This window comes from Thecamonas trahens (assembly GCF_000142905.1).
Source record: "Thecamonas trahens ATCC 50062 unplaced genomic scaffold supercont1.9, whole genome shotgun sequence".
In the NCBI taxonomy this organism is placed as follows: domain Eukaryota; order Apusomonadida; family Apusomonadidae; genus Thecamonas; species Thecamonas trahens.
Window position 1 is genome coordinate 121,784 of NW_013657671.1, and position 25,168 is coordinate 146,951.

At 65.3% G+C, this 25,168-nt stretch overlaps 12 protein-coding genes across 12 annotated transcripts; 6 read left to right on the forward strand and 6 right to left on the reverse strand.

Annotated features, from left to right (window-relative positions):
• Positions 1-185: 185 nt before the first annotated feature.
• Positions 186-2,018, forward strand: AMSG_02264 (leucine-rich repeat protein; the record flags this gene model as incomplete). The annotated part of the gene is made up of 1 exon (XM_013905359.1): positions 186-2,018. Exon 1 carries the CDS (start codon positions 204-206, stop codon positions 2,016-2,018), a length of 1,815 nt encoding a protein of 604 aa, XP_013760813.1. The 5' UTR covers positions 186-203.
• Positions 2,019-2,103: 85 nt separating this feature from the next.
• Positions 2,104-5,167, reverse strand: AMSG_02265 (serine/threonine protein phosphatase). The gene is made up of 2 exons (XM_013905360.1): positions 4,978-5,167; positions 2,104-4,936 (listed from the first exon to the last, which is right to left on the reverse strand). The coding sequence occupies exons 1-2, from the start codon at positions 5,131-5,133 to the stop codon at positions 2,120-2,122; spliced, it is 2,973 nt and encodes a 990-aa protein (XP_013760814.1). The 5' UTR covers positions 5,134-5,167; the 3' UTR covers positions 2,104-2,119.
• A 358-nt stretch (positions 5,168-5,525) lies between these two features.
• Positions 5,526-7,115, forward strand: AMSG_02266 (uncharacterized protein; the record flags this gene model as incomplete). Its single annotated transcript, XM_013905361.1, has 1 exon — positions 5,526-7,115. One exon carries the CDS (start codon positions 5,526-5,528, stop codon positions 7,113-7,115), a length of 1,590 nt encoding a protein of 529 aa, XP_013760815.1.
• A 112-nt stretch (positions 7,116-7,227) lies between these two features.
• AMSG_02267 (thioredoxin domain-containing protein) lies at positions 7,228-7,675 on the reverse strand (the record flags this gene model as incomplete). Its single annotated transcript, XM_013905362.1, has 2 exons — positions 7,228-7,266; positions 7,355-7,675. The coding sequence occupies 2 exons, from the start codon at positions 7,673-7,675 to the stop codon at positions 7,228-7,230; spliced, it is 360 nt and encodes a 119-aa protein (XP_013760816.1).
• A 635-nt stretch (positions 7,676-8,310) lies between these two features.
• On the reverse strand, positions 8,311-13,640 carry AMSG_02268 (alpha-actinin A). The gene is made up of 2 exons (XM_013905363.1): positions 13,613-13,640; positions 8,311-12,968 (listed from the first exon to the last, which is right to left on the reverse strand). Exon 2 carries the CDS (start codon positions 12,960-12,962, stop codon positions 8,328-8,330), a length of 4,635 nt encoding a protein of 1,544 aa, XP_013760817.1. The 5' UTR covers positions 12,963-12,968; positions 13,613-13,640; the 3' UTR covers positions 8,311-8,327.
• Positions 13,641-13,905: 265 nt separating this feature from the next.
• AMSG_02269 (hydroxypyruvate reductase) lies at positions 13,906-15,502 on the forward strand (the record flags this gene model as incomplete). The annotated part of the gene is made up of 1 exon (XM_013905364.1): positions 13,906-15,502. One exon carries the CDS (start codon positions 13,906-13,908, stop codon positions 15,376-15,378), a length of 1,473 nt encoding a protein of 490 aa, XP_013760818.1. The 3' UTR covers positions 15,379-15,502.
• A 63-nt stretch (positions 15,503-15,565) lies between these two features.
• On the forward strand, positions 15,566-16,390 carry AMSG_02270 (uncharacterized protein). The gene has a single exon (XM_013905365.1). It carries the CDS (start codon positions 15,597-15,599, stop codon positions 16,137-16,139), a length of 543 nt encoding a protein of 180 aa, XP_013760819.1. The 5' UTR covers positions 15,566-15,596; the 3' UTR covers positions 16,140-16,390.
• On the reverse strand, positions 16,113-17,077 carry AMSG_02271 (member Ras oncogene family RAB30). The gene is made up of 2 exons (XM_013905366.1): positions 16,989-17,077; positions 16,113-16,878 (listed from the first exon to the last, which is right to left on the reverse strand). Exons 1-2 carry the CDS (start codon positions 17,056-17,058, stop codon positions 16,283-16,285), a joined length of 666 nt encoding a protein of 221 aa, XP_013760820.1. The 5' UTR covers positions 17,059-17,077; the 3' UTR covers positions 16,113-16,282.
• A 1,429-nt stretch (positions 17,078-18,506) lies between these two features.
• On the forward strand, positions 18,507-20,177 carry AMSG_02272 (uncharacterized protein). The gene has a single exon (XM_013905367.1). The coding sequence runs from the start codon at positions 18,549-18,551 to the stop codon at positions 20,109-20,111; it is 1,563 nt and encodes a 520-aa protein (XP_013760821.1). The 5' UTR covers positions 18,507-18,548; the 3' UTR covers positions 20,112-20,177.
• AMSG_02273 (uncharacterized protein) lies at positions 19,970-21,659 on the reverse strand (the record flags this gene model as incomplete). The annotated part of the gene is made up of 1 exon (XM_013905368.1): positions 19,970-21,659. The coding sequence occupies one exon, from the start codon at positions 21,657-21,659 to the stop codon at positions 20,127-20,129; it is 1,533 nt and encodes a 510-aa protein (XP_013760822.1). The 3' UTR covers positions 19,970-20,126.
• A 154-nt stretch (positions 21,660-21,813) lies between these two features.
• Positions 21,814-23,328, forward strand: AMSG_02274 (ataxin 10; the record flags this gene model as incomplete). Its single annotated transcript, XM_013905369.1, has 1 exon — positions 21,814-23,328. The coding sequence occupies one exon, from the start codon at positions 21,814-21,816 to the stop codon at positions 23,272-23,274; it is 1,461 nt and encodes a 486-aa protein (XP_013760823.1). The 3' UTR covers positions 23,275-23,328.
• Positions 23,305-24,299, reverse strand: AMSG_02275 (uncharacterized protein; the record flags this gene model as incomplete). Its single annotated transcript, XM_013905370.1, has 2 exons — positions 23,305-24,122; positions 24,185-24,299. The coding sequence occupies 2 exons, from the start codon at positions 24,297-24,299 to the stop codon at positions 23,305-23,307; spliced, it is 933 nt and encodes a 310-aa protein (XP_013760824.1).
• Positions 24,300-25,168: the final 869 nt, after the last annotated feature.

Here is a 25,168-nt window from a genome sequence, read left to right on the forward strand (position 1 = left end):
ACCCACCGCACACACACACACACACACACACACACACACACACACACACACACACACACACACATATGTCCACCCGCCTGCAAGAGGCCATCGAGGCTGCAGGCCGCAGCGGGACGGGCAGGGGCGCACACCTGGCGGTGCCGAGCCCGCGCGGGCGGCGGGCACCAGGTGGTATCGGAGGCGCGGGCGGGAATGGCGCGGGCATGAGCTCGGGAGGCGCAGGCGAGGGCGGAGCCGGGAGTGGTGCCATGCTGTCGGCGGAAGAGCGCAAGGCGCTGCTGGCAGCCAAGGAAAAGGCGGTGGCGAGCTACGGCAAGCTCCGTAAGGTCCGCAGGTTCGGCGAGACGGCCGAAGTGCTGGCCGGCTTTGGTGGACATCGGCCGGGCGCGGCTTACGTCCCGTATTGGGTCCCGCACGCTGAGGTCCAGCCCGAAATCCTTGTTCAGGAGCCGTTCCAGCCGTTTCTCATCGAGTACCTCAACGCCGCTGCTTCAGAGTTCCATCCAGCGGAGATCACCCTCGTCGCTCATCGACACCTCGCCGCCCTCCCTCCGCAGCTGCTCGACGTGGTCACCCTCACCAAGCTCGATCTGACCTCAAACATGCTCACCGCTTTGCCGGACGGCTTCACCAAGCTGGCCAATCTCAGGTCGGTTGTCCTGCAGGACAACGCGCTGACGACGCTCGTCCCACTCGGCGGTTGCCTCAATCTCACGGCGCTCGACGCATCGGCCAACGAGCTCAAGGCCATCGACTCGAGCATAGCTTCGCTCATCCGGCTCACCGACCTCCGTCTCTCCGGCAACTCGTTGTACGAGCTGCCGGCCGAGCTGGGCAACTTGACCTCGCTGCGCCATCTCGACGTCTCGCGCAACCAGCTGGTCACGCTCTCGGGAGCCATCGAGCGGCTTCTCTCGCTCCACACCCTCATTGCCTCGCGCAACATGATCCAGGCACTTCCCCCAGCGCTCGGCTCGTGCGCCTCGCTCGTCGTCCTCAACGTCGCCCACAACCACATTCGCGAGATCTCACCCGAGATCGGGTCGCTTGCAGAGCTCGACGTCCTCCGCCTCGACCACAACCTCCTGATCCATCTCCCAGACGCGCTTGGTAGGCTCTCGAGCCTCCGCAAGCTTTTCCTCCACGTCAACCGCCTCGAGTCGCTGCCAGACTCGCTCTGCCTCCTCGAGATGCTCTGGCTCCTCCGCGTCGACCACAACCAGCTCGCCGACCTCCCGTTTCACATGGGCCGCCTCCGCCGCTTGGAGCAGCTGTTCCTCAACAACAACCTCATCCGCTCGCTGCCAGACCTCGGCGACCTTCCGCGGCTTCACACCGTCTGGATCCACAACAACTACATCACATCGGTAACCGGCAAGGTTGATGGTCTCGTCAACGCTGCCTACCTCTACATTCATGACAACCGCCTCACCTTTCTCACCCGCGGCATCGGCAGCCTCTCGCTGCTGCGCGCCCTCTACGTCTTTGACAATGACCTCTACGAGCTGCCTGAAGAGCTTGGCCAGCTGGCCCTGCTCGAGGAGCTCGACGTCTCGCGCAACAAGCTCCGCACCCTGCCCGATGCCCTCGGCGAGCTCTCGCAGCTCAAGGTTCTCAACGCCTCAGGCAACTCGATCACCGAGCTCTCTCCGCCGCTGCTGGCCCTGCCGGCCCTCACCCAGCTCAACCTCCATGACAACTCCATCAAGAACTTGCCCATCAAGGCACTCTCCGGCGCCCTGCCCTCGCTTGTTTCGCTCAACCTCTCGCACAACCACCTCTCGGGCGCAGACATGCGCGCCGTCCGCTCCGTCTTCCATGCCCTCCCCTACCTCTTCCTCGACGCCAACCTCGAGAAGCGGGTCATCTCCATGTTCCGCTCGCCCTCGCACAAAGACTCGCTCGACAAGTACGACGAGGAGCTCCGGCGTCGCGGCGTCCGCATCCGCGCCGAGCGCGCCGCAAAGTATTCCGCCAAAGTCTCCCGACTCCGCGAGCTGGTCCTCGGCAAGCGATAGAGGCCTATCTATGCTCGGCAGCCGGCGCCAGCAGCCACTGCCCGACAACGGCAGCGTGCAGCCCATACACCAATGAAACCGATGCCCAGCCTGTTGGTCGTTTATCCGTGCTGCGACTTGCGCTTGCGCTTGCTTTTGCTCTTGCTCTTGCTCTTGCTTTTGCCCCGCTTCCCCTTGCCACCGCCGTCGGCGCCGCGCGTTCGCCGCAGTGCCCGCAGGAACGCGTTGCTCAACAGCTCGTCGTCGTCCGAGTCTGAGCCGTTGTCGGACACATGATTGACGTCCTTGCCATCTTCGAGATCGTCGTCGAGCAGCCGCATGAGCGACGAGACGTCGACGTCGTCAGATGACGACGACACGACACCCGCGTCGACGTCGTCGGCCTCGGCATCGTCGTCAAAGTCCTGCTCAAAGTCTTGTTCGTCCTCGACAGCCTGCTTGAAGATGTTGATGCCGTCGTACCACTGGACAATAGCACGGGTCTTGGACTTGATCCGCGCCTGGACAGCCGCCGACGAAGAGAGTCGCATGATGTCGACGAGCGAGGCACGGAGCCGGAGCCAGGCCTGCTTGACCCGCGACCGGCCCGAGGTTCGGTCGACCTGGTCGGTGAGAAAGGCCTCGCGGAACTCCTTTTCCAGCACCAGGATGGTGAGCTTGCGGAGTGCCGACGGATTGATCCAGTTGAGGAACTGGACAAAGTCCTCGCGGTCGAGGTCGCGCGAGCCATTCGGCCCGTTCTTGGTGTACCCCGCCCGCCGCTCCGCAGGCGTGAGCTTGGGCAGAAAATGGTTGTAGTGCGGGTGAAGGCGCCACTTGAACCGCTTGATGCGGATCTTGCCGCGAGCCGCGAGCACAACTGCGCCGTCGTTGAGCGAGGTGTCGGTGTAGTTGGGCGCCGAGAAGACCGTTGTCACTGCCGGAAAGTCAAAGTCGGGCCCAGCCGCCGAGGCCTCGAACCCGTGTTTCTTCTGCTGGTGGGCGCGGACAATGCCGGTCACCGAGTTGATGCGCAGAAAGGCGTCGACAGCCGGCTTGCCAAAGTCGTGCACGTTCTTGCCGCGCGACGACGAGTGGAAGTACGACTGCCGATACCCGCCTGGCGCCTTGCGCCGCGCCGACGAAAGCGCGGTGAGGTCCCACGACTCGGCCTGGTCGTCGTCCGACGCCGCAAGGTCGCGGTACGGGTCGGCCCAGAGCGTGTCCTTGAGCGGCCCGCTTTTAGGCGGCTCGCGGAACCGCGAGATGCCTTCGATGTGCCGGAGCTTGACCACCTGCGGGGAGATGCCGCCATGGACTGCCAGCAGCGAGTGTCCGCCAGTCCTCACCAGCGCTGCCAGCGGCAGCGCGTCAAACGTCTTCATCAGCTCGTGGTAGAGCTTCTTCTGGTACTTGCTCGTGATTTCCGCCATCGATCCGTACTTGCGTGTCGTCTTGCGCGACTCGTGGTTACCGCGGAGGAGCCAGACCCGCGATGGGTACCGGACCTTGGCCGCCAGCAGCAGAAGCGCCACCTCGGCCGAAAAGTACCCGCGGTCAACATAGTCGCCGAGGTATAGGTGCTGCCGCTTTGAAGTGCCAGGAAAGCCCGAGATCTTGAACATCTCCTGCAGGTCAAAGTACTGCCCGTGGATGTCGCCCATGATGGCCACCGGCTCTTTGAGCACCAGCAAGTTTGGCTCCGACTTGAGAATCGCCCGTGCCTGCCGCACAATCGTCAGCGCGTCGGCCTTGCGGAGCTTGCCCTCCCGCAGAAAGTGGGTGTAGATGTTGCGGAGCCGCGGCCGCCCGTCGGCGTCAAATGCTTTGCCGTGCATCAGCCGGTTGTGGTCGTGGAGGAAGAGGACAAAAACCGGGCGGCTGCCGTCGATTCCGATGCTACTGAGACGCTTCGACGAGCGCGGAACGTGGAAGCCGTCGTAGTAGAAGCGGAGGAGCGAGCCTGATGGGTGCTTGGCCATCTCGGCCACCGCCGTGCTGAACGCCTTCATCGTTGCGTTCGCCTTGACCGTCACCTCGTAGTACTCGTCGAGATAAAACGCGTCGACCGTGACGCGGATGCACCCGTCAGGCACCGACGACCGGCTGCTGTACGAGTAGCTGCTGCCCGCGGATCTGCTGCTCGACCCGCCCGACGAGTCCGTGCAAGTCTCGGACTCGGACTCGCTCGAGTCCGAGTCCGAGTCCGAGTCCGAATCCGACTCGCTGCTCGAGTGGCCGTCCACCCGCTGCTTGAGCAAGAGAAACAGGTTGTGCGTCGAGGCGCCGCTGTCAGAGGCCTCCTCGTCCGAGAGTTCGTACATGGGTCCGGTGTAGCCCATGATGGTGCAAAACTCGGGAAAAGTGATGCCGCCGTCGTGATTGACATCTGCCACCGCAAGCATCGCCGCCTTGTCCTCCACCTCGAGCCCAATCTTGTTGAGCACCGCCTCGAGCTCCTCCACAGACACGCTGCCGTCGCCGTCGGCGTCAAACACCGCGTATGCATCGCGGAGCTCGCGGAGCTGCATCCGCTGCGCCGCATGGTGCATCGCCACAAAGTCGTCAAATGAAATGGCATCGTCCTTGCTCTTGCCCACCGTCTCCAGCAACGCCTGTGCGTCTGCCGCAGATGACGCTCCGCCCATTGCCGTCAGCAGCGCACGGACCTCGGCGCCCTCCAGGATTCCGTTTCCATTGCGATCTGCGGCATCGAACACTGCCCGCATTCCCCGCAGCTCGCCCTCGCTCAGCTCGGGCTCCTCTCGGCTGCTTGCCTCGCTCCTAGAGCCCGATCCGGACCCAAACGACAGGCCCGAGTCCTCGTAGCCGGACTCGTAATCGGTGCCGGACTCGTAGTCCGAGTCTGACCCCGAGTCTGACCCCGAGTCCGACCTCGAGTCGGACCCCGAGTCTGATCCCGAGCTTGACTGCGACCGCTCGCCTTGCTCGCCTTGCTCGCCTTGCTCGCCTTGCCCGCCTTGCCCGCCTTGCTCGCCTTGCTCGCCTTGCCCTCGCCCTTGTCCCTGCTCGACCGCCGTCCGTGGCTCCGTGCCGTGTCCTTGGCCTCATCTGCAGACAGCTTTTCCCACCCATGTCTCCGAGAGACGGGTGTGTGTCCTTGAGCGTTGCCCATACTGCCCTATATCCGTATTCTCAGCCAGTCGAAGCTACCGACAAGTGTACTGCCTCGGATTGTCGGGCTGGGATAGCTCGTCGGGCTGGAGATAGCTCGCCGTCCGTCGCGATCGCGATGGAGATCACCACCGCCCTTTTCTCCACCTCGCCGGTTCCCGGAATACAGGACAGGTGGCTACGCCCCGAACACGGCCAGATGACCACCCCTGGCGTTCCAGCTACCAGTCATCCACGCTCTACGCCGCCGCCCATGCCCCCTTACTCGGAATCTCCCTCTCCCCTCCCTTTGCTGGCCAGTCCTCGCCCTCGTCGCCGGCGGAGCGTCGGGTTTACGGCCTTTTCCGGAATTCGGCAAGTGATCACACCACCAGCCACCACCCCTCCGCGATGATGACTTCCACAGCGGACATCCGGGGCGTGGCCGAGACAGACTACGCCGCAGCCTTGGGCGTTGAGTGGCACAACGTCATCGCAGAGCTTGCGCCCGCACAGGCGGCACCCACCTACCCAGCCGACGACGCCGCCACGGTCATCAGCGCCATTGACACGGGCGCCGTCGACGCGGTCACCCACGCCATCGTCGACCTGCCGCGCCTCGGATGGGCGGCCGAGACGGCGCCATCCAGCACCCTCGGCATGTTTGCACGGGTCTTTTTCGCCGCCCTGCTTGCCGGCGAGTCCAACGTCCCGCCGCTTGCTGGGCTTGCTGGCGGGGGCGAGCGGGCGGGATTGGCAGCACCGGGTACCGCCACCGTGACGGCGGCGCGACGGTTTGTGCTTTTGGCGGCTGAGGCCATTGCGCTCAAAGCAGAGGCGGCCGACGGCCACAAAGGCAAAAACCACGGATGGGTGGTGCTGAGCAAAGGCTTGCGGTCCGGATTTGTCGGCTCGGTCCAGCAGCTGCGCATCGCCGCGCTCTCGCACGCCACACTGCGCGCCTCACCGCCCGCCAGCGCCCGCGAAGAGTTGCTGCTCGCGCTGGCAGCGCTCGAGACGGAGCAGGAGGCGGACACCTGCACCGATGCATGGGTAACTGCTGGGAGGATGCTGCTTGCACTCGCGCCGCACCCGGGTCCTGAGCTCGATGGCGTGGCTGAGATGGCGGCGAGCCGCGGCCTGTGGCGCGGCCTGCGGCTGGCCATCAGCGTCGGGCGGGCAGGCCGACTGCACGTTGTCCATCCAATTCGTGGCTCGGTCCTCCATGCCTTGGCCGCGGGCGGTGGCAGCCGCCGCCGCCCGCGGCCAAGGCCTGCCGCCGCCGAGCTCGAGCTTGCCGCCGCCACCGTTGCGGTGCTCGAGGGGGTTGTGGCGCAGCGCGCTGGTCTCACCCCCAACGGCTGCAGCGTCATCGGCCATATGCTCTCGATGCAGCGTGGGTACGACCGCGCGCGCCCAAGCATGCTCGCACGCGCAACGCGGTGCGCCACCGTCCGGGCACTGCTCGAGACCTGGGCGCACAAGACCGCGGCGGTGCCAGAAAGTGCGGCGCCCGAGCTCGGCGCCACCGCCGACGACGACCCGCTTACCCGCCAGCTGCAGGAGGCCTGGCTCCGGGTCCAGTCTGTCAACCGGAGTCTTGCCGGCCCGCTAGACCGCTTGCTGCTGCCGCGCAGCAAGCCCGAGCCGCCGCAGCTCTTTCCACGCCTCGGTGAGGTCGAGCCCGGCATGGTGGCCACCGAGCAGTGGCTTGCCATTCCGCTGGCCCAGCTCAAGACGGTTGTCGGCCGCAGCGGCCGGGTCATTCGCCCGCTGCAGCGGAGCCACGGCGTGGTGGTCCTCACCCCCGAACGCGACGCCGTCGTCTCGCCGCCGTCGCCAGCCGCCGCACCGACCCGCATCGTCGTTCTCGCCATCCTCGGCAGCGCACGCCGGGTCCGCAACGCCGCCGCAGAACTTGTCGGCCTTGCGCGCCGCGGTCAACGCCACGACCAGCACTTCCGCTCGCTGCGAGCAAGGACCGGCCAGCCGCGCACGCTCTAAACCATCTTGCCCTCCTGCGACATGCTGTCGCCGCGCAGCCGCGCCCAGAACACGCCCGCCAGCGCAAGAACAAGGCCCGAGACAAGGCCGACAGCAAAAAACGCGAGCTTGGTTAGTATAGTGCATGCAAGCGAGGCATCGGCGGCGGCAACTTTTGCCAGTCGGGCATCAACGCGTCCGTCGCCCACAGGCTCGCCGGCCTTGCCGCCAGTCTGGGGCTTTGCTCCCAGCCGAAAGACCGGATTAGGCATGGCGGCAGCAAAGTCTGCGCCCTGCGACCAGGCGTGGAGGGCAGAAAGCGAGCGCGCGCCGCCGTAGGGGATAATGCGAGGGCCACGGACGAGGAAGAGAGTCGGATAGCCACGGACGCCAAAGGCGCGGCAGGTGGTGGCCGATCGGGTACAGTCGATCTTGGCCACTCGCAGCTCGGGCGCGTCCTGCTTGGCTAGTGCCACCAGCACAGGCTCGAGCTCTTTGCAGTAGTGGCACCATGGGGCGTAGAACTCGACCAGCGTCAGCGACTTGTCCGACAACAGCTCGCCAGCATCCGCATCGCTCATATGCACAATCTGCCCGTTCCCGCTCCCGCTTCCGCTTCCGCTCTTGACCGCGGCATTCCCAGCTTCCACGCCACCACTTGCCACACCATCGTCCGATTCGCCTCCTTCCACACTATCAACCACCATGCTGGCGTCGGCTGCTCGCCCGGCCTCAGCCACCGCCGGCTCAGCTGCGCAGAGAGCCACTGCCACTGCGAGCAAGCAGATGGTGGCTATAATGGTTGAGCTCAGGGGCAGGTGCATGAAGAGGCGAGTAGGGGGTGGGGGTGAAGTGCCCAGCCCCACTCACTACTCCCCCTCCCCCCCCCCTCGCCCCTCCCTCCGGTTCCTGGCTGCGGCTGCCGACCGGGTGACCTCCCACCCACCCACACGGAAACTTGCCTCCACTACGATCCATGCCATGTATCACAGATCAAACCACAGCTATCATCACAAAATCCCAGCAGCTACCTAGTGATGTGCCTGTCTAGGCCATGTTCGCGATTTACGCTCCTGTGCTGCAGCAGAATATCGCGCTCATGTTGACTATGTCACCGCTATCGGATCTTCCTGATCGCCGCTTCTCGCAGACCTTGTCGTCACCCGAGTGATTCTGTGGAGAGGCTCGCGCAAGGCTCTGCGTGGACCACGTGTGCGCATAGAAAAAGTGAGTTTAACGCGAGAACGCCTCGGACGCCCAAGTCTTGTAGTCGTAGCCACCATCGACCTCGGGCATGACGGTCTTGAGGAACTCGACCTCCTCGGCCGGGAGCGCCTCGAGCATCTGGGCCTCGGTAATGACGTCGGCGCCGTTGGTGAGCTGCGAGAAGGCAGCCTCGATCTCCTCGAGCGAGTCGTGGTCGACGGTTCGCGAGGAGACAAAGGCAAGGAACTCATCGAGCTCGATGAGCTTGTTGCCGTTTGCGTCGGTCTTGGACATGCAGGCCTCGAGCTCGTCATCGTCCATCTCATCGCCGAGCGCCTGGAGGGCGCCCTTGAACTCGAGCTTGGTGAGAGCGCCCTTGGACGACTTGTCAAAGTGCGAGAAGACCTGGGTGAACTCGTCGATCTGCTCGGGCGAGATCTCCGACGAGGCGGCGGCAGCGATCGACGACGAGATGTCCTGGACCTTGCCGGCGGCGACGGCGACAACCTGGTCGTACTCGACGCGGAGGCCGTCAATGTTGTAGTTGGAGAGGGTGCGGATGCCGGCGGTGAGGAGGGCCTCGGCGGCGTTCTCGGCGGCAACGAGCTTCTCGCGGCCGGCGTTCTGGCACTCGTCAAGAATGGCCTTGGCAGCAGTCAGCTGGGCCTCCAGCTCACCCTCGGGCGGCTGGTTGAGCTCGGCCATCTTGGCCGACTGCCAGCCGTCGAGCTCGGTGGCTGCGGCGTCAAAGGCGTCGCGGAGCTTCTGGTCGCCCTCCTGCTTCGACTTGGCGGCCGCGAGCGCCTCGGCGCGCTCGTCGATCTTGCCGGTCGCAGCCTCCCACTTGGCCTGGACCTCGGCGACCGGGAAGCCGCCAAAGTCGTCCTGCCCGGCCTCAGTCAGCTGGGCCGCGAGCTCCTGGCACTTGGCGTACGCCGCCTCCTGCGCCTCGCGGTCGGCCACGGCGGCGTCAAACTCGGTCTGCTGCTCGGCCACGGCCTCGATGGTCTCGAGCTCCGAGAGCTCCTCCGACACGGCCTCCTCGAGGTTGTCGAGCCACACGTTGACGGCCTGGGCCGCCGACACGTAGTCGATGCGCAGCGTCTCGAGCCGCTCCTTCTCGGCCGACTCGGCAGCCTGGGCCGCCGCGCGCTCCGCCAGCGCCTTCTCGTCCTTAAGGTTCTCGATGGACGAGTTGACAATGGTGGTGTAGAGCGCCTTCTTCTTCTCCAGCTGCGACATCGAGTACTCGGTGTGCTTGTTGCCGGTCACACCCAGCGCCGAGACCTCGGCGTCGAGGGCCTCGACCGGGGCAAAGGCCTCGGCGAGCGGGGCGCCGTCGGCGTAGAGGGCCTCGGTCGCTGCGATGCGCGCGTCGATGTCCTCATCGTCGACCTCGTCGACGGCCTTGGTCTGGGCGTCGGCCCACTCGACAAAGGCCTGCGCAGCCTCGCCAAACTCGACGCACTTGGCCTCGATCTGGTTCTGCCGCTCGAGCTCGGCCTCGAGTGCCGTCCGCCGCGCCGCAATGGCCTCCACCAGCGAGGCGTGCTCGTTGGCGATGTCGTCGACCGTCACGTTGGTCGTCGCGGTCGTCCCGAGCTCCTCGAGCTTGGCCGCCGCCGCGAGCACCTCGTCACGCTTCGAGTCGTTCGAGCCTGAGACCTGCTCGTCGTCGGCATCGAGCGCCGCGGCGTACGCCTCGACCTCCTCGAGGTTCGAGCCAAACTCGTGGGTCGTCACCGTGTCGAGCATGTCGCGGACCCAGCGGATGTAGTCGGACGCGCCCTTGGCAAACGCCACACGGGCAGCCTCCTTGGCCTGCTCCGACTCGAGCGCAGCCTGCAGCGTCTCCTGCTTCTCGGCAGCCATGCCCGCGAGCGCCTCGAACCGCTCCGACGCCTCCTGTGCCTTGTCGTTGACAGCTTCGACCTCGGCGTACTCGAGCTCGGCGAGCTTGGCCGCCACGTCGAGGAGCTTGTCCTTGGCGGCAGCCTTCTTCTCGTAGTCCTTGTTAAAGGCGTCAAGCACCACAAGCTGAACCTGGGCAGCCGTCACCGAGCCGGTGGCGGCCTCGGCGCCGAGGTACTCCTCCTTGCGGTCGATCCAGCCGAGGACCTCGGTTGCGTCGCCATCAAACTGGCGGACGAGCGAGGCAATCTGCTCCTGCCGGTCAAGCTCGGCCATGAGGGCCGTGCCGCGCGCCTCCTCGGCCGCCACCAGCGCCGCCCACTTGGAGCCGATCGTCTCGAGCGAGAACTCGGCCGGCGGCGCAAACGGCGGCCGGTTGTGCTCCGACGCGGAGAGGATGGTGTCGAGCTGCGAGGCAAGGGCCTCGATCTCGGTCTTGAGCCCGGCCTTGGCGCCCTTCTCGCCCGTCCGGTACGCGTTGAACTCGGCCACGCCAGCACGCGCGTCGTCAAGGCTCCCACCGCTCACCACCTCGACCTCGAGCTTGGGCGTTGTCTCGTCGATCCAGGCAACGAGCTCCTCAGCACGCGAGGTGTAGTCCTTCTTGAGCCGCTCCTCCTCCTCGAGCTCGTACAGGTAGTTGCGAACGTACACCTTGTGGTGTCCGAGCTTCCCGCGGAGCTGCGCAAGCGTCAGCGTCGTGTGCGGGTTCGAGGTGATCCGCAGCGCGCGCGCCTCGGCGTCAATCGCCGCAACCTTGGCCAGCTCGGCCTCGGCCGGCTCGCCCGCCGCGTACTCGGCCTTGACGGCCTCGGCCACCGCGTCCGGCTCTCCCTCGGCCGCGTCGACCGTGGTCCGCTGCGCGCCGAGGTAGTCGACAAACGCCTGCGCGGCCTCGGCAAACTCGATGCGCTTCGCTTCCATCGCCTCCTGGCGCTCGAGCTCGGCCGCATACGCCTCGCGCCGCGCCTCGATCGCTGCGTCCACAGACGCGCCGGCGGCCACTGTGTCGTCGACAGTCAGCGGCGTGTACTTGTTGTCGGTCACACCAAGCTCAGCAAGCTCGGCAGCCACGGCCTGGATGGCCTCCAGCTGCTCCGTCGACTGGCCCGAAATCTCGGCGTCAGACGCGTCGAGCGTCGCCTCGTAGCCACGCACTGACTCGAGGTCGTTCCCGCCAAACGTCGTGTCCGAGAGCGCAATCTTCGAGCTGTGGCAGAACTTCATGTATGCCTTGGCCTTCTCGGCAAACTCCTTCCGCTTGGCGTCCTTCAGCTCCTCGCGCTCCACGCACTCCCACAGGTAGTCAGACTTGGCCTTGGCAAGGCCCTTCTGCTCCTCCGCCGCCGCGTTGAGCGCGTCCACCCGCGCCTGCACCGCGTCAGACTCGGCGTAGTTGAGCGCCACAATCTCCGCGCCGAGGTCGTTGACAACCTGCAGCCGCGGCACGGCCTTCTTGGCTTCACCCTCGTACGCATCGTAGATCTTGAGCGCAGAACGCGCCGCAGCCATCGTGTCAATGTCCTCGCGCAGGTTGAGGTAGTTGGCCTTCTCGTCGTTCCACTTCTCGAGTGCAGCCGCCTTGCGGTTGAACCGGCCCACGAGGTTGGCCACCTTCTCCAGCCGCGCCTTCTCGGCACGGAGCGCCGCCAGCCGGAGCCGCTCAGCCTCCTCGAGCGCGTCCCACAGCTCCTGCAGCTTCTCGGGCGTGTTGCCGTCCTCGGGCACCCATGCAGGCCGGTTCGCCTGCTTGAGCTTGAGCGCAAGGCTCTGCATCAGCGCCTCGAGGTCAAGCTTCTCCGCAGACTTGGGCGGCTTCTCGTTGGCCTTGTACTCGCCGAGCTCGTCGAGCTTGGCAATCGCGTCCTCGACCGTCCCATCGCACTCCATCCCGTTAAAGTGGTCCGTCTTGTCCGAGATCCACTGCGCAAGCGCAGCAGCCCGCGCCGCGTAGTCCTCCTTCAGCGCGTCGTTGGCCCGCGTCAGCTCGATGAGCTTGTTGATCCGCCGCGCCGCAGTCTCGCCCTTGGAGCCCGCCGCAAAGTACTTGTAGTACTGCGAGACATACGTCATCACAGACCGCTCGTCTGGCTTCTCAGACTCGACCATGTCCGCCACGTCGAGGAACCGCGGAATGCCGAGCTGCTCCTCCGCAACAGAGAACGCAAGCTCGAGGTTCTCCGCGTCGTTGCCGGCAGAGAGCGTCTCGTACGGGATGAGGTTCGGCTTGTGCGCGTGAATGATGGCGCAGAACGCAAGCCCGTTCTTCCACGACCGGTGGAAATTGGTAATGTCCACGTTGTCGTACTTTTTCGTCTTCTTCTGGCACCAAAGCAGGAGCGCGTCCTTGGCGTTGAGCTCCTCCTCGGAAATGTCCGCAATGTCGAACTTCTGGATAATCGTCCAGATCATACCCAGAATGAGCTTCAGGTTGCAGTCCACCACGTCCTCGGCAGAAATCGAGTCCAGCCGACACCGCGTGTTGAGCAGCTCGAGCGCGAGCGACACGTTCTGGATCTTCATGATCCGGAGCTTGCACTTCTTGATCGGCTTGGCAGAGACCTTGTCGCCCGAAAGCACCTCCGCGAGCGTGATCAGCAGGAGTCCGTTCTCAAAGTCCTTCTCCAGGTCCTCGAGCGTCGCGCCCACCTTGTTCAAGTGCAGCTGCACCCACTTGGTGAACGACTTCTGCTGCATGCGGATCCATGTCGTGTCCGCGATCTTCCACCCGGAAGCAGAGGTACCAGCCATCTTCTTCTGTACATGTCGCGCCACAACCCCTCCTCACAATCGTGAGTCTTCCCCAAACACAGCCCACAGGACAGAGGCCACACTCTCGCTTGCCTGCTGCTCCATCTCCATCACAGCATCAAAAATTACGAACAAAGTTCTCGCTGCTCTCGCCACAACCCAGGCAGTCGCCGCGACCTCTCGCATTTGGGGAACTTGCGGGGGTGAAAGGGGGCCGTGGGAGCACGATGGACGACCAGGGCCAAGAAAAATAACCGCCCATCCCCCTTCCCATCCCCTTGTACTTTGTGGGTGGCCAACTTGACTTGCATGGCTCGCGACCCGGAGAGGCAGGACGGTGGTAAACGGGGGGGGGGGGGGGGAGGGGAGGGGCCACCGCTTTCAACCGAAATGCAGGCGAGGCCAACGAACACCAAAAAAAACAAACAACCATTCATTGGCCACTACCACCCAACGGCCGCTTCGGGGGAAGGAGCAGCGGAGGGGCGGAGGGGGGGGGGGGGGGAGCGTGTGTGTGGGGAACAGCCATTACGACCTCAAGTCGACCTGGCAAGGAAACAGAGCCAACAACTGCCTCGTGTGTATGTGTTGGAACTTGAGCATGGTCCTACATGCTTGCTATACTCTTCATCGCATCATGCTTGTCGTACCGGTTCAAAATGAGAGCTGTGGTGCCCGTCGCCTTCTGGTCGGGTGAATGGCGTACTCGCCGCATTCAGCTGTTATTCTCCACCTGCAAAGCACTTTCTTGAGCACATGTGTTGCCAAACTGGCCACGTTGGGGCAGGCTGCTTACTCGCTCTTCATTTCGCCGCTATCCACCGAGTTGCCCCACCGCAGTTGAAGATATTGTCGCAGGGTCACAGTTGCCCTCAGTTGCTCGCCCAGAACGGCCCAGACGCCGGGTCCGAGGCTGAGGCCACCCAACTCGCAACATCAGACCATGGCGAGCGTGGCTGCATCAGGCAGCTGTCGTGCTCAGGATGTGGCCAGGCGAGTGTTTGAGGCGGCGGTGGCTGCGGCTGACCCGCGGCAGTGCGTTGCTGATGCGCTCACAGTTGCCGGCTCTGTGCTCTCGGTGGCTCGCCCACTGGGTGGGAGCGCAAAGGAGGGCGAGGCGACGGCGGTCTCGGTTGATCTGGCCGAGACTGGTGGCGTGGTGCTGGTGGGCGCAGGCAAGGCGGCCGTGCCGATGGCAGCGGCGGTGGTCGAGGCGCTCGGGCCTGCCCTTGACCACCTCGGCCTTCCGCTCTCGGGCCACGTGGTGACCAAGACCGGCCACTTTGTGGGTACCTCGTGGGAGGCTGTCTTTGCCGACTCGCCGGTTGCGGTAGTCGAGGCTTCTCATCCGATTCCGGATGCCGGCTCGGTGGCGGCGGCCGATGCTATTGTGGCTGCGCTCAAGGCTGCGGCGTCGGCCTCGCCGCCGCCGCTGGTCATCAACGTTCTCTCGGGCGGCGCATCGTCACTGATGGAGTCGCCGGCAGGCCCGCTCAGCCTCGACGACGTACAGGCGACGTACGAGGCGCTCATTGGCTGCGGCGCTTCCATCGATGACATCAACGCCGTCCGCAAGCATCTGTCGGCGGTCAAGGGCGGGCGTCTGCTGGAGGCTGCGGCGCCGGCCGCCATCGTCACGCTCGCTCTCTCGGACGTTGTCGGTGATGCGCTCGACGTCATCGGCTCGGGGCCGACCGAGGAGGACACTACATCGTTTGATGACGCCCGCGCCGTTATCGCCCGTTACAACCTCGCCAACACCTTGCCGCCGCCGGTGGTCGCTTACCTCGCCGCCGGCTCGCCAGCCAACGACACGCCGTCGCGCGCAAGCCATCCATGCCTCTTTGCCGCCGCCACCAATGTTGTTGTCGGCTCAAACGCGCTGGCGCTGGCTGCGGCTGAGCGCACCGCCCGCGAGCTCGGCTTTGGCGTCATCGTCCTCTCGTCGCGGGTCGAGGGCGAGGCTGCCGGCGTTGCTCCTGTCTACGCCGCCCTTGCGCGGAGCATCGTCGACTCCGCGGCGCCGATCCCGGCGCCGGCGGTCGTCCTCGCCGGCGGTGAGACGACGGTGACGCTCGGAGCGGCGCCGGGCAAGGGCGGGCGGAACCAGGAGCTCGCGCTTGCCGCCGCCGTCGCCCTCGATGCGCAGCGACCGAAGCTTGATCCGGCCGCCGCCGCCCGGATCGCCATCCTCGCCGCCGGCACCGACGGCACCGACGGCCCGACCGACGCAGCTGGCGGCCTCGTCTCGTACGCTACCGTCGCCGCCGGCGACGCCGTCCTCGGGCAAGGCGCTGCCCTCGCCGCCCTCCGCACCCATGACGCCTACCCATTCCTCACCGCCGCAGACGCTCTTGTGGTCTCGGGCCCGACCGGAACCAACGTCATGGACATCACTGCGGTAGTCGTGGCCTGAGTGCGCACTTGGAGCAGCCTTGGGTGTGGCGGTAGGGAGGGGGAAGAGCGTTTTGCGGTCACGATCGCGATCACGATCGCGCCAGGTTTCGCCATTCTCAGGAAAAAGCCGCACGATACAGATACAGGCGCACTCATACGGCGTAGCCTTGGCCCTCCCCCCACTCCACTTCCGGAAGCCGTACAGAGTGAGGCTGCGATAGGTGGCGACGGGGCAACATGACGTTTGATTTGGAGCAGGTGCTGCACCACCGGGTGGTGCGGACGGGTGAGGCCGAGGGCGAGAGCGCGGTGCCGTCTGCAAGCGAACGGAGCGCGGCCATTGCGGCGGCCGAGGAGGCGCTGGCGGCGGCCAAGGCAGCGCATGTGCAGGCATTGCGTGATGCCAAGACTGCGCTTGACGCCCACGAGAAGGCTCTGGCCACCGCCGAGGCGGCGCAGGCGACGCTCGACGAGCTTGGCGCCGGCATTGAGCATCTGGAGAGCCAGCTGGCCGAGGCCACCGAGGCTGCCGCCGCAGCTGCGCCCAAAGTCAAGGCCACCGAGGCTGCCGCTGACGCCGCGGCCGACGCTGTCGACGACGCCAATGACGAGCTCGAGCGGGTCACTGCTCTGCCCGTTGGGGTCGTCTACGAGAAGGATCTGCCGCGCCCGTACCGGGTCGTTGCCCCGGCCGATCCCATCTCGCACAACACCTGCCGCGACCGCCTCTCGCTCTGGCTCAACGCGCACGGCGTCGTCATCAAGGCTGAATATGCATGAATACGGGCAGGTGTGAGACTTACGGGGAAGAAAGGGAGCGTTTTCGTTCAATGGGCCTGCGCAGCAAGAGCTGCGGCGAGCGCGGCCACGCAGTGAAGCACGGCGATCGCCACAGCCGGCGTGGTAGCGGCGTCAGCAGGCGGCTACGACGCCAGCGCGCGCGTGGCCGAGACAAAGTCCTGGTAGTGCGAGGCGTAGGCCTCGGCAAGATGCTTAAAGGCGGCATCGACGGCCGAGGCGTCCGGCGCGGCGAGCTCGAAAAACGGATAGCGGAGCGACTTGGCGAAGTGCAAGCCGAGATCGGCATCTACAGCACGCAGATCGCTCTTGTCGGCCTTGTTGGCCACCACCATGCCGACTGCCGGCAGCGCGTTGTCGGCCGAGAGCAACTCGGCCCACTCGCGGATCCACTCAAACGAGTCGATCGAGGTCACGTCGTAGACAAAGATTAGAACGCATGTGGCGTCGACATACTCGCGCGCAAGCTCGCGGAGATACGGCTGACCAGGCGTGTCGTAGAGGAAGAACTGCACGCTAGCCGACGGCAGCTCCAGCGCCTTCTCCAACGGTGTCTTGACCTTGTGCTCCGGCACCTGCCCCGCCACCGGCGAAGCCGGCGTCGACGACGCCCCGCTGCCGTCCTCCAGCACCACCGTCCGCAGCGCGTCCACTCCTGGCAGCTCCACAGCCGATGTCATCGAGTAGTTGGATGGGAACAGTCCACCGCCCGACTGAAACACTGCCCATACATCGCCCACTGTGAGTGCCCTCCCTCCCGCCAGCCTCGCACCAGTCGCGCGCCGACCTCCTCTCCCCCCTTCCCCTCTCCCCCGCCCCCGGGGAACATACCCTGCGCAAGCGCGGTCTTGCCCACCCGAGGACCGCCCACAAGCACACACTTGCACCTCAGCGAAGCCATTCCTGACAAAGTGTGGTTGAGTTGGGTGTGGAGAAGTCGGGGTTGGGTTCCGGGGTCGGGGTCGGGTCGAACGTCGGGTCTGCGGTTGGCGCGTGGGGGAGGGGGGGGGGGGGGCGGACGGAGGGGGAGGGATCGACAAACAGTACGTCTGGTTGCAACATCATCATCAACGCCAACAGACTTGCGAGTTTCTTTGATCTGCTCTCTCGCTATTGAGGCAACATCGGTCGGCGATGTTGAGCAGTGCCGCTGGCACTGATCGTGATGTCGCGCAAAAGGTACAGCCCACAACGCGACGTCTGACTCTGTCGTCACACGCTGGAGTGACTCCGGCTTAGGGCATAGCTGGCTAAATCAAGGCCATCAACAAAGTCTTGTTGTGCGAGTAGCCAGGCTACGACCTCTTTGCGCCCGTTTGCGGCCGCCAAGGTCAGGCACGCCTGGCGATCGTCGGCCGAGCACGAGAGCGCCGAAAGCAGCGATTGCACCACGGCGAGACTCCCGAGGCGGCATCCACTCTTTAGCGCGCAGATCAAGCGCTGTCCGGTGAAGCCATCGCAAACAACATTGCTGCTCACCATCACATGGCACACCACGCTCGTCATGCCGTGATCGGCGGCGGCCTCGACGATGGCTACTTTGTCAACGTAGCTTCCGACCGAGTGGAGCCGCACCACTAGATCCAACACAGTCTGCTCCGGTAGACCGCCGACAATGGCGGCAACAACAAGCGGGACCGAGTCAAGACCGTAGTACCTGTCCTTCAACAGCATCTCGTCCGGAAAGATGCCCAGCCTGCCCCCAGCAGCGGCGACGGCCTCGACCAGCCACCACCACGCCTCGCTCTCCGGCTCGGCGACGGCGCTGGCCATCATCGGCTCGACCCACACGGCATCCTCCCAGTACCAGTCGTTGGTGGCAATATCATCGGCCTCGCTTCTCAGCGCCATCCGTGCTCCACGCCACAAGCCGTTCGCCACGCAAGCACCGATGCCGAGCAGCGCCGCCGCCCTTGCCCGCGACCAATCATCCCCAAGCAGCGCACACGCTGCCTTCTTGCATGTCATAGCCCACGCAAGCACATCCTCCGCCGTAAGCACGCCAGTCTCGTACGCCACCACATGAAAGATCTCCTTGGGAAGCGCCTCCATCCTCGGCGATAGCCCCCACAAGCAGAGAGCAGCCACAGAACTCTCAAGACAAGTGTGCTGACCTATGTCTATGCCCCGCCCTCATCAAAGCCACGCATCACATCGGTGTCATCCCAGACTCCGATCATGATCGACAACCCAGATGTAGATGCGCCATTCAGAAGCGTCTCATTCTCCGCCACAACCCTTGGCCCCCCCTCTCCCCCCATCTGGCGCCACCAGCCCGACCGGCTGCGGATCATCCTCGGCTACTCGAGTCAGCTCACCCACCCACCCCGCCACCCACGACACCACTTCCCTACCCTCATACCTCTACCTCAGGACTCACCCATCGAAGCCATGGGCGGTGAGTCACGGAGCTACGGTGGATTGGTGACGCTCTCGATCATCGTCAACTACGTCCTGGGCGTCGGCCTGCTCGCCTTGCCCTACGTCTTTCGGGTGGCCGGCATTGGACTCGCCGTGGTGGCCATTGTCATCGGTGGCATCTTCACCCACATCACCGCCATGCTGGTGGCAGAGGCTGAAGATCTGTCCAAGCGCGCTCTTCGCAACGGTTCGCTCGTCCTTCCAGGATCGGTCTTCTCGTCCCACGTCTGTTCGTCGTCCCCCGTCCTCACCGAGACCTCGCCCATGCTCCGTCGCACGACGGCTGCTTCTGCTCCGTCGGCGATCGCGGTCAACTCGGGTGATGTGGAGGTCCTGTCGGCCACAGCTGGTGCCGCGCCGCGCCTAGATCCGCCGCTCGAGGTTGTTGACATGGTTCATCTCTACTACGGGCCGCGGGTCCGGGTCGCGTACATCATCGGGCTTGGGACGTATCTCGTCGGCGGGCTCTGGGCGTACACCGCCATCTTTGCGGTGGCTCTCGGCGCGGCCTTTCCGCTCAAGTTTGCGGTGGCGCCCGAGCATCGCGCAGGACTGACCTGCGATGCTCATGCTGGCTTTGAATCGGATTGTGAGCTTGTGTATCTGGTGTACATTGCCGTCTTTGCCGCCATCGTCATTCCGCTCTCGTTTGTGGATGCCGCGTCGCAGTGGCTCGTCCAGATTGTCCTCACTGTGGCGCGGTACGTGACCATCGCCATGATGATGATCATTCCGGTTGCGGCTCTGTATACCGACTCGGTTGACGCCGCGCCCGGCGCACCTGCACACCCGCCACACATCGCACCGGGCGCCGACGACCTATTCCGCTGGACCGGGACCGGCCTGGCGCTCCTCACCGGCCTCTACTCGCTCGTCTTCCAGCACTCGGTCCCCGGCATCCTCGCGCCGCACCGCAACAAGGCCTCGATCCCGCTTGTCCTCGCCCTCTCTATCGCCTCGATCAGCATCCTGTACATCGGCCTCGGCATCGCGTCGGCGTTGTACTTTGGCGAGTCGACCCAGCCGTCGATCAACGTCAACTACTCGACCTTTCGCTACGGCCGTGCAGATGGGACCAATGTCCCGCTGTGGGGCAAGATCTGTAACGACATCATTGTTCTCTTTCCGGGCATCTCCTCCATCTCGACCTACCCGCTAATCGCGCTCACCCTTGCTAACTCGGCGCTTGTTACTCTTCCGCTCTCGATCACCGGCGCGCCCGGGTCTGCCAAGCGCGCTCGCGCCACCTGGGTCACCCGCGCCGCAGTCGCCATTCCTCCGGTCGTGGGCGCGGTCTTTGTCCGTAACCTCACCACCATTCTCTCGTACGCCGCCATCCTCGCCATTGCCATTGGCCTGGTCATGCCTGCTGGCATCTGGCTCGGCGCCGTCCGCCATGCCGCCGCCCACGGCATTGACCGCGTCGCGCCGTACGCCTCTGTCTTTACCTCGCGCATCACGGCTGGAACGTCGCTCGCGTTTGGTGTCGCCTGCCTCGCTGCCTTTGTCGTCGGCCTTGTTGCAAAGAGCTAGCCGAGAGCAGCCTGCTCATCGCGCATGGTCTATCGAGTAGTCGATGTCGGAATGAATGTCGCCCGGCGGATGAGCCGCAGACGCTGCGAGCAGCGCGCGCGCCTGATCAGCTTGGTTCATCAGCGCAACCAGCCTTGACTTGAAGGCTCGGGTGTCGACCCGCAGTGTAGACAACGAGCCGACGCCATCCTGAAGCGCCGACCGTAAATCGGCGTGGGCAGCTGCCACCGACGCGGCGTTGGTGGCCGGGACGGGCATCACTTCCGCCGTCGACGCGTCGGCGGCAGGCACTGCCACCGCTGCTGCAGCTGCCGCCGCTGCGCGTGCCATGTCTCGCTCGTATCGCTCGCGCAGCCGCTCGAGCTCATTCTCCACAGCCGCAATGAGCGCCTTTTGCTCCTCGATGATCTGGTCCTGTGCTGCAAACAGCGCAGCATCGAGTCGCGGTTCGGGTGAGCTCGGGACGGCGGCCACCGCAGCAGCAGCTGGTGCGTCGCTCTGGCAAGCAGCTGCTGCCTTGGCCTCCTCGAGCTCTTCCGAGAGCCGATTGATGACGGCCTCGAGCATGGCCACGGTCTCACGCTCCGAGCCGGCCTGGTCTTCAGCAGCCTCGAGCGCCGCCCGCGCGGCAGCAGCCTCGGCGGCGGCGGCCTGCTCGGCAGCACGTGCGCGGGCGTCGGCGGCAGCGCGGACCTCGTTGAGGCGGGCCAGCGGGACCGAGTCGGCAGCGGTGGCTGCGGCGGCTTCCTTCAGCGCCGCATTGGCCTTGAGCACGGCCTTGAGCTCGAGCTGGAGCTCGGCAATGACATCCATGAGCCGCAGCATGTTCTCAGCGTCAGCCTCGCGGGCTGACGGTGGCCGCCAGCCTCGCGGGCGGACCTGGGCAAGTCCCTCCTGGGCGGCGAGGACCAGCAGTGCCGCGCGATGGATGTCCATGACATGTGCTGACCGCCGCAGGTTTGCCGCCTGTCCGACAAGCCGCGACGTGTCCATCGCCGCCGGCGCCACCCGCAGCTTGGCCTCGACCTGCTCCACGCCGGTCTCGGCAGCTGCCGCTCGGGTCTCAAACTCGGCCTCCAGCCGGGCCAGCTCAGCCGCAAACTCGGGAGCAGCGTCCGAACCAGCCTGCGCTCTCCGGGCCAGCCACGCCGTCCGCTCCAGCGCCGCCAGCCGAAAGGCCAGCACCCGCCTGTCCTCCAGCACATCGGCCAGCATCCGCGCCGAGCAGTCGTCAGCCGCTCTCCCGCCCACAAACGAGACATAGTCGAGCGAGGCCTCGGCCTGCCCGGGCTCGACTGATCCCGCCGAGATATCCGCCACGCTTGCCGGCACCACCAGCTCATCCCCAGCCCACCGGCCCACCGCGCCCTGTAGAGCCACCCGTAGATCCGCCGCCACCTCGTCTGCGCCAGGCACCTCCTGTTCGGCAGCCTCCTCCAGCCACTGTGCCGCCCTCGACGCCGCCAGCACCAGCCCGTCCAGCCCCCCATCAGCACCAGCACCAGCACCAGCACCAGCACCAGCACCGGAACCCACAACAGCCTCCATGCGCGTGAGTGTGTGTGAGCGTGTGCGCGAGTGGGGTGTGGGCCCACGCCGCAGCAGCCGCTGCCACTGCCATCGGCATAGACAGCCGGTCGACGGCACCAGCACCGGCACCGGCACCTCACCCCCCCCCCCCCCCCCCCCTCTCACCACCACCATGGCCTCCCCAGCACAACCATCCGTGACGGACGCCCTAGCTACCCTTGCCGCCGCATGCCCGTCGTCCCCGCCGGCTGCCGCCCTCAAGGCCCTCTGCCGGGCCTCGCTAGAGGCTTCGGTCAGGGCTGCTCTTGCTGCTGTCCTCCCGCATGCCCTGGCCATGGCTGTCGAGGCTCCGGCGGATCATCCGGCTCTGCTCTATGTCTGGCGCCTGCTGCGGAATGCTGCCGCCGGATGTGAGGACAACCAGCTGGCTCTGGCCACAGCGCTCGCCTCCTCGCCGCTGCTCCATCCGAACCACTTGACCGCCCTCCTTGCCCCTCCGGCCTCGCCGGCCTGTGCGGTGGCGTATCTGCAGCTGTTGGTCAACGTGGTCTCGGCTAACGAAGCTGCTGCTGCTGTGCTGTTTGATCCGGCTCTACCGGTCCTCTCGGCGGTGGTGGCCTCAGAGGCTGCTCGCGCCGTCGATGGCCTCATCGGCCTCGTCCCGCTGTTTGTGGTCCGCGCCGCCGTCGCCGTTCCGGATCTCTTGCCACAGAGTGAGCCTTGGCTTGCGCTTGTGCTGGAGTTAGTGGCCCAACTTGATACCGAGGACTCGCTCCTCTTCACCAACGTTGTGCATCTGGTCGAGCTGGCGGCCGACGCAGGCGTGCTCGGCGCCTGGCTGGCCGCCGCCAAGACAGCGTCGCCTGACTCGGCCATGGAGCTGCTGAAGATCCTCGACGGCCTCGTGCACCGTGCCGAGAGCGAGGGCGGCGACGTGACTGCATTTACTCCCCTGCCGCTTGCCGAGACCATCATGGACGACCTGGTGGGCGACATCAACGCCATGCTCATGCCGCTAGCCGCCGGCGCGCCGACGGCCGGCAGCGGCAGCGACAGCGACGACGACGACGGACTGACCGGGCGCATTGCTGTCAACCGCGACGTGCAGGACTCGGCCATGGCGCTTCTCCGCCTCCGCCTCCGCATCCTCGGCATGGTGCTGGGCGGGGCGGAGCCAGTGCTGCGCGACGCCGCCGGATCCCGCGGCCTCGTCGCCGGCGTCACCATGCTGCTCAAGGCTGTCCACGCCGCGCAATCGCACACTGTCCAGGCACGCCGCGCGCGGAACGGGCCTGACCATGACGGCTCTGGCATTCCCGACGGCCTTCTTGCCGAGGTCATGCGGCTCGTGGCCAATGCGGCCTTTGAGTCGCCGGCCAACCAGGACGAGGTGCGCGAGACCGACGGCATGATGGTCATCCTGGACTGTTGCAAGCTTGACGAGCGCAACCCATATCTCCGTGAATGGGCTCTTATGGCTGTCCGCAACCTCACCATTGACAACACCGCCAACCAGGAGGTCATCGCTGAGCTGGAGACTCGCGGCATCGCTCCCGGCACAGACCTCGACTCGCTTGGTATTGATGCCGAGATCGACGAGCACGGCAAGCTCCGGGTCTCGCGTCGCAAGTGAGCATCCTCACTGCAACTCGCAGCAGAGCCATCAATCAAAGACAAACGAGTGCGACTTTGTTAGCGACGGCGGTGCCTCGGGCGTCTCCGAGCCCGAGCCCGAGGCGGAGTCCAGGTCTGAGTCGTCATCAGACTCGCTCCCCAGATGCTCCCGCCTGATCACGCCGGCGTCTTGCTGGGCACCCACTCCTGGCGCTTGCGCCTTCACCGGCCATGCCCTCGGCGGAGGCTGCAGCTCGTCCTCTTCCCTGTTGTCGTCCTGATCAAAATCTTCATACTCGTACTCGTCCTCAGATGACGACGACTCCTCGCCCTCGTACCAGTCGAGCTTGCTCTGCATAAGCGCCATCTTGTAGCGGAGGACGACAATCTCCTTGCGGTAGTAGTTGACCAGGTTCTCCTGCTCCTCCAGCCGCCGCTTGAGCAGGACCACGTCAAGCGCTTCACCGCGCGTCGTCTCGTCCAGAAACCGCACCGACTTTTTCTTGCCCTTGGCCAGCCTACTTCGACCCGCGGCCACCGTCTTGGGTGCAGGCGTGCTACCTGTCATCGCTGCCGCCTTCGCAGCAGCTCTGCCAGCACTGTTCTCGCATTCGTCGGCCTCTACTGGTGCGCTCGCACCTGCCTCGCCGCCCACCTCAGACATCCCAGCCGCTTCCTGTGCCCGGCTCGTCTCCATCTCGGCCTCGTCCTCGGCCGTCCGCCACATGTCGGCCAGCACCTGGTGGCGATGCTTGGTCAGCAGCTTGTCGATCGAGTGCATCGAGTCGCGCGACCGTTTCGCCAACGCCTTGGCCGCCTCGGCCCCAGCCTCACCATCGCCATCATCCACCACCGGCAGCGGTCGCTCTCGCCTTCTCGCCCGCCGCGCCGCAATGCTTGCTTGGCTTCCCCGGCAGCATGCCGTCCACCGTCCTTGCTTCCGCCGTCGTCGCCGCCGCCCGAGTCACCAGCGCCGGTGGGCGCAGGCTCCACGGCCCCTTTAGACTCTCTGTCCACGCACGCCTCGATGCACACCTCGTCCATAACTGGCTCGATCCCGCTGGTTGTCCCGACTGGTCCCGTCTTCACCCCTCCGCCACGCCACGCCACCCGCTCGCCTCGCTTCGGCGTGGAGTGTGGGCGCTCGGCCACAAGTCGGCTCCTTTGCAAGTGTCACCGCCGAACTTTTTCTGCCCCTAGAATCCACTGACCACGCCCTGATCGCTCCACTGTGGCCTCTGCACTCGCCACATCATAATCTAACGCCGCCGCTCACCAATGGCTTTATGACCATACATCTACATGCTCCGTTCTCGCTGCCTGCTTGCTGCCCTGCCGCCCTCACACCCACCCCGAGATGAAGGCCCCCAATGCTGGGCATCGCCACCAGCACCCAATAACCCGCTCCACCATCACCCCTCCCCTCCCATCCTTCCCCACCATTGCACCATTGCATCCGTAGCGATCAACCCAGTACCCCCTCCCCCCTCCCCCCCCTACTTCCAACACAGCGACGTGGCCTTCGCCAAAAAATAACGGACCGTCCACCGATTAAAAATAGACAACGAAAAAGTGGGCAACTGGTTGGCATGGCGAGTGTCGGCGAGCGGAGAGCCAACCGACCAACCGACGACTGGTGAAGGGCTGGGGGGGGGAGGGGCGGGGGGGGGGGGGGGGAAGGGGAACAGCAGGCGAGCGTAACATCTCACCACCACTCTTGCCTGCCGGAGAGGGACTTCTGTATGGGTGCTAACCAAGGAAAGGCTACCAACGGCAAGGGGGGCAAGGGCAAGGGCAAAGGTAAGGTCAAGGGTAAGGCTAAGGGCAAGGCCAAGAGCAAGACCAGCACAGCCGCTGCTCCTGCTCCTGCTCCTGCTCCTACCCCTGCTCCTGCCCTTGCCCCTGCTCCTGCT

Coding starts and splice junctions, on each gene's coding strand:
- AMSG_02265 (XM_013905360.1), bottom strand. CDS start 5,133: ATGGGCAACGCTCAAGGACACACACCCGTCTCTCGGAGACATGGGTGG. Junction 4,937..4,977: donor AGGCGAGCAAGGCGGGCAAG/GCGGGCAAGGCG, acceptor GAGCAAGGCGAG/CGGTCGCAGTCAAGCTCGGG.
- AMSG_02268 (XM_013905363.1), bottom strand. CDS start 12,962: ATGGCTGGTACCTCTGCTTCCGGGTGGAAGATCGCGGACACGACATGG.
- AMSG_02270 (XM_013905365.1), top strand. CDS start 15,597: ATGACGTTTGATTTGGAGCAGGTGCTGCACCACCGGGTGGTGCGGACG.
- AMSG_02271 (XM_013905366.1), bottom strand. CDS start 17,058: ATGGCTTCGCTGAGGTGCAAGTGTGTGCTTGTGGGCGGTCCTCGGGTG. Junction 16,879..16,988: donor CAAGACCGCGCTTGCGCAGG/GTATGTTCCCCG, acceptor ATGTATGGGCAG/TGTTTCAGTCGGGCGGTGGA.
- AMSG_02272 (XM_013905367.1), top strand. CDS start 18,549: ATGGGCGGTGAGTCACGGAGCTACGGTGGATTGGTGACGCTCTCGATC.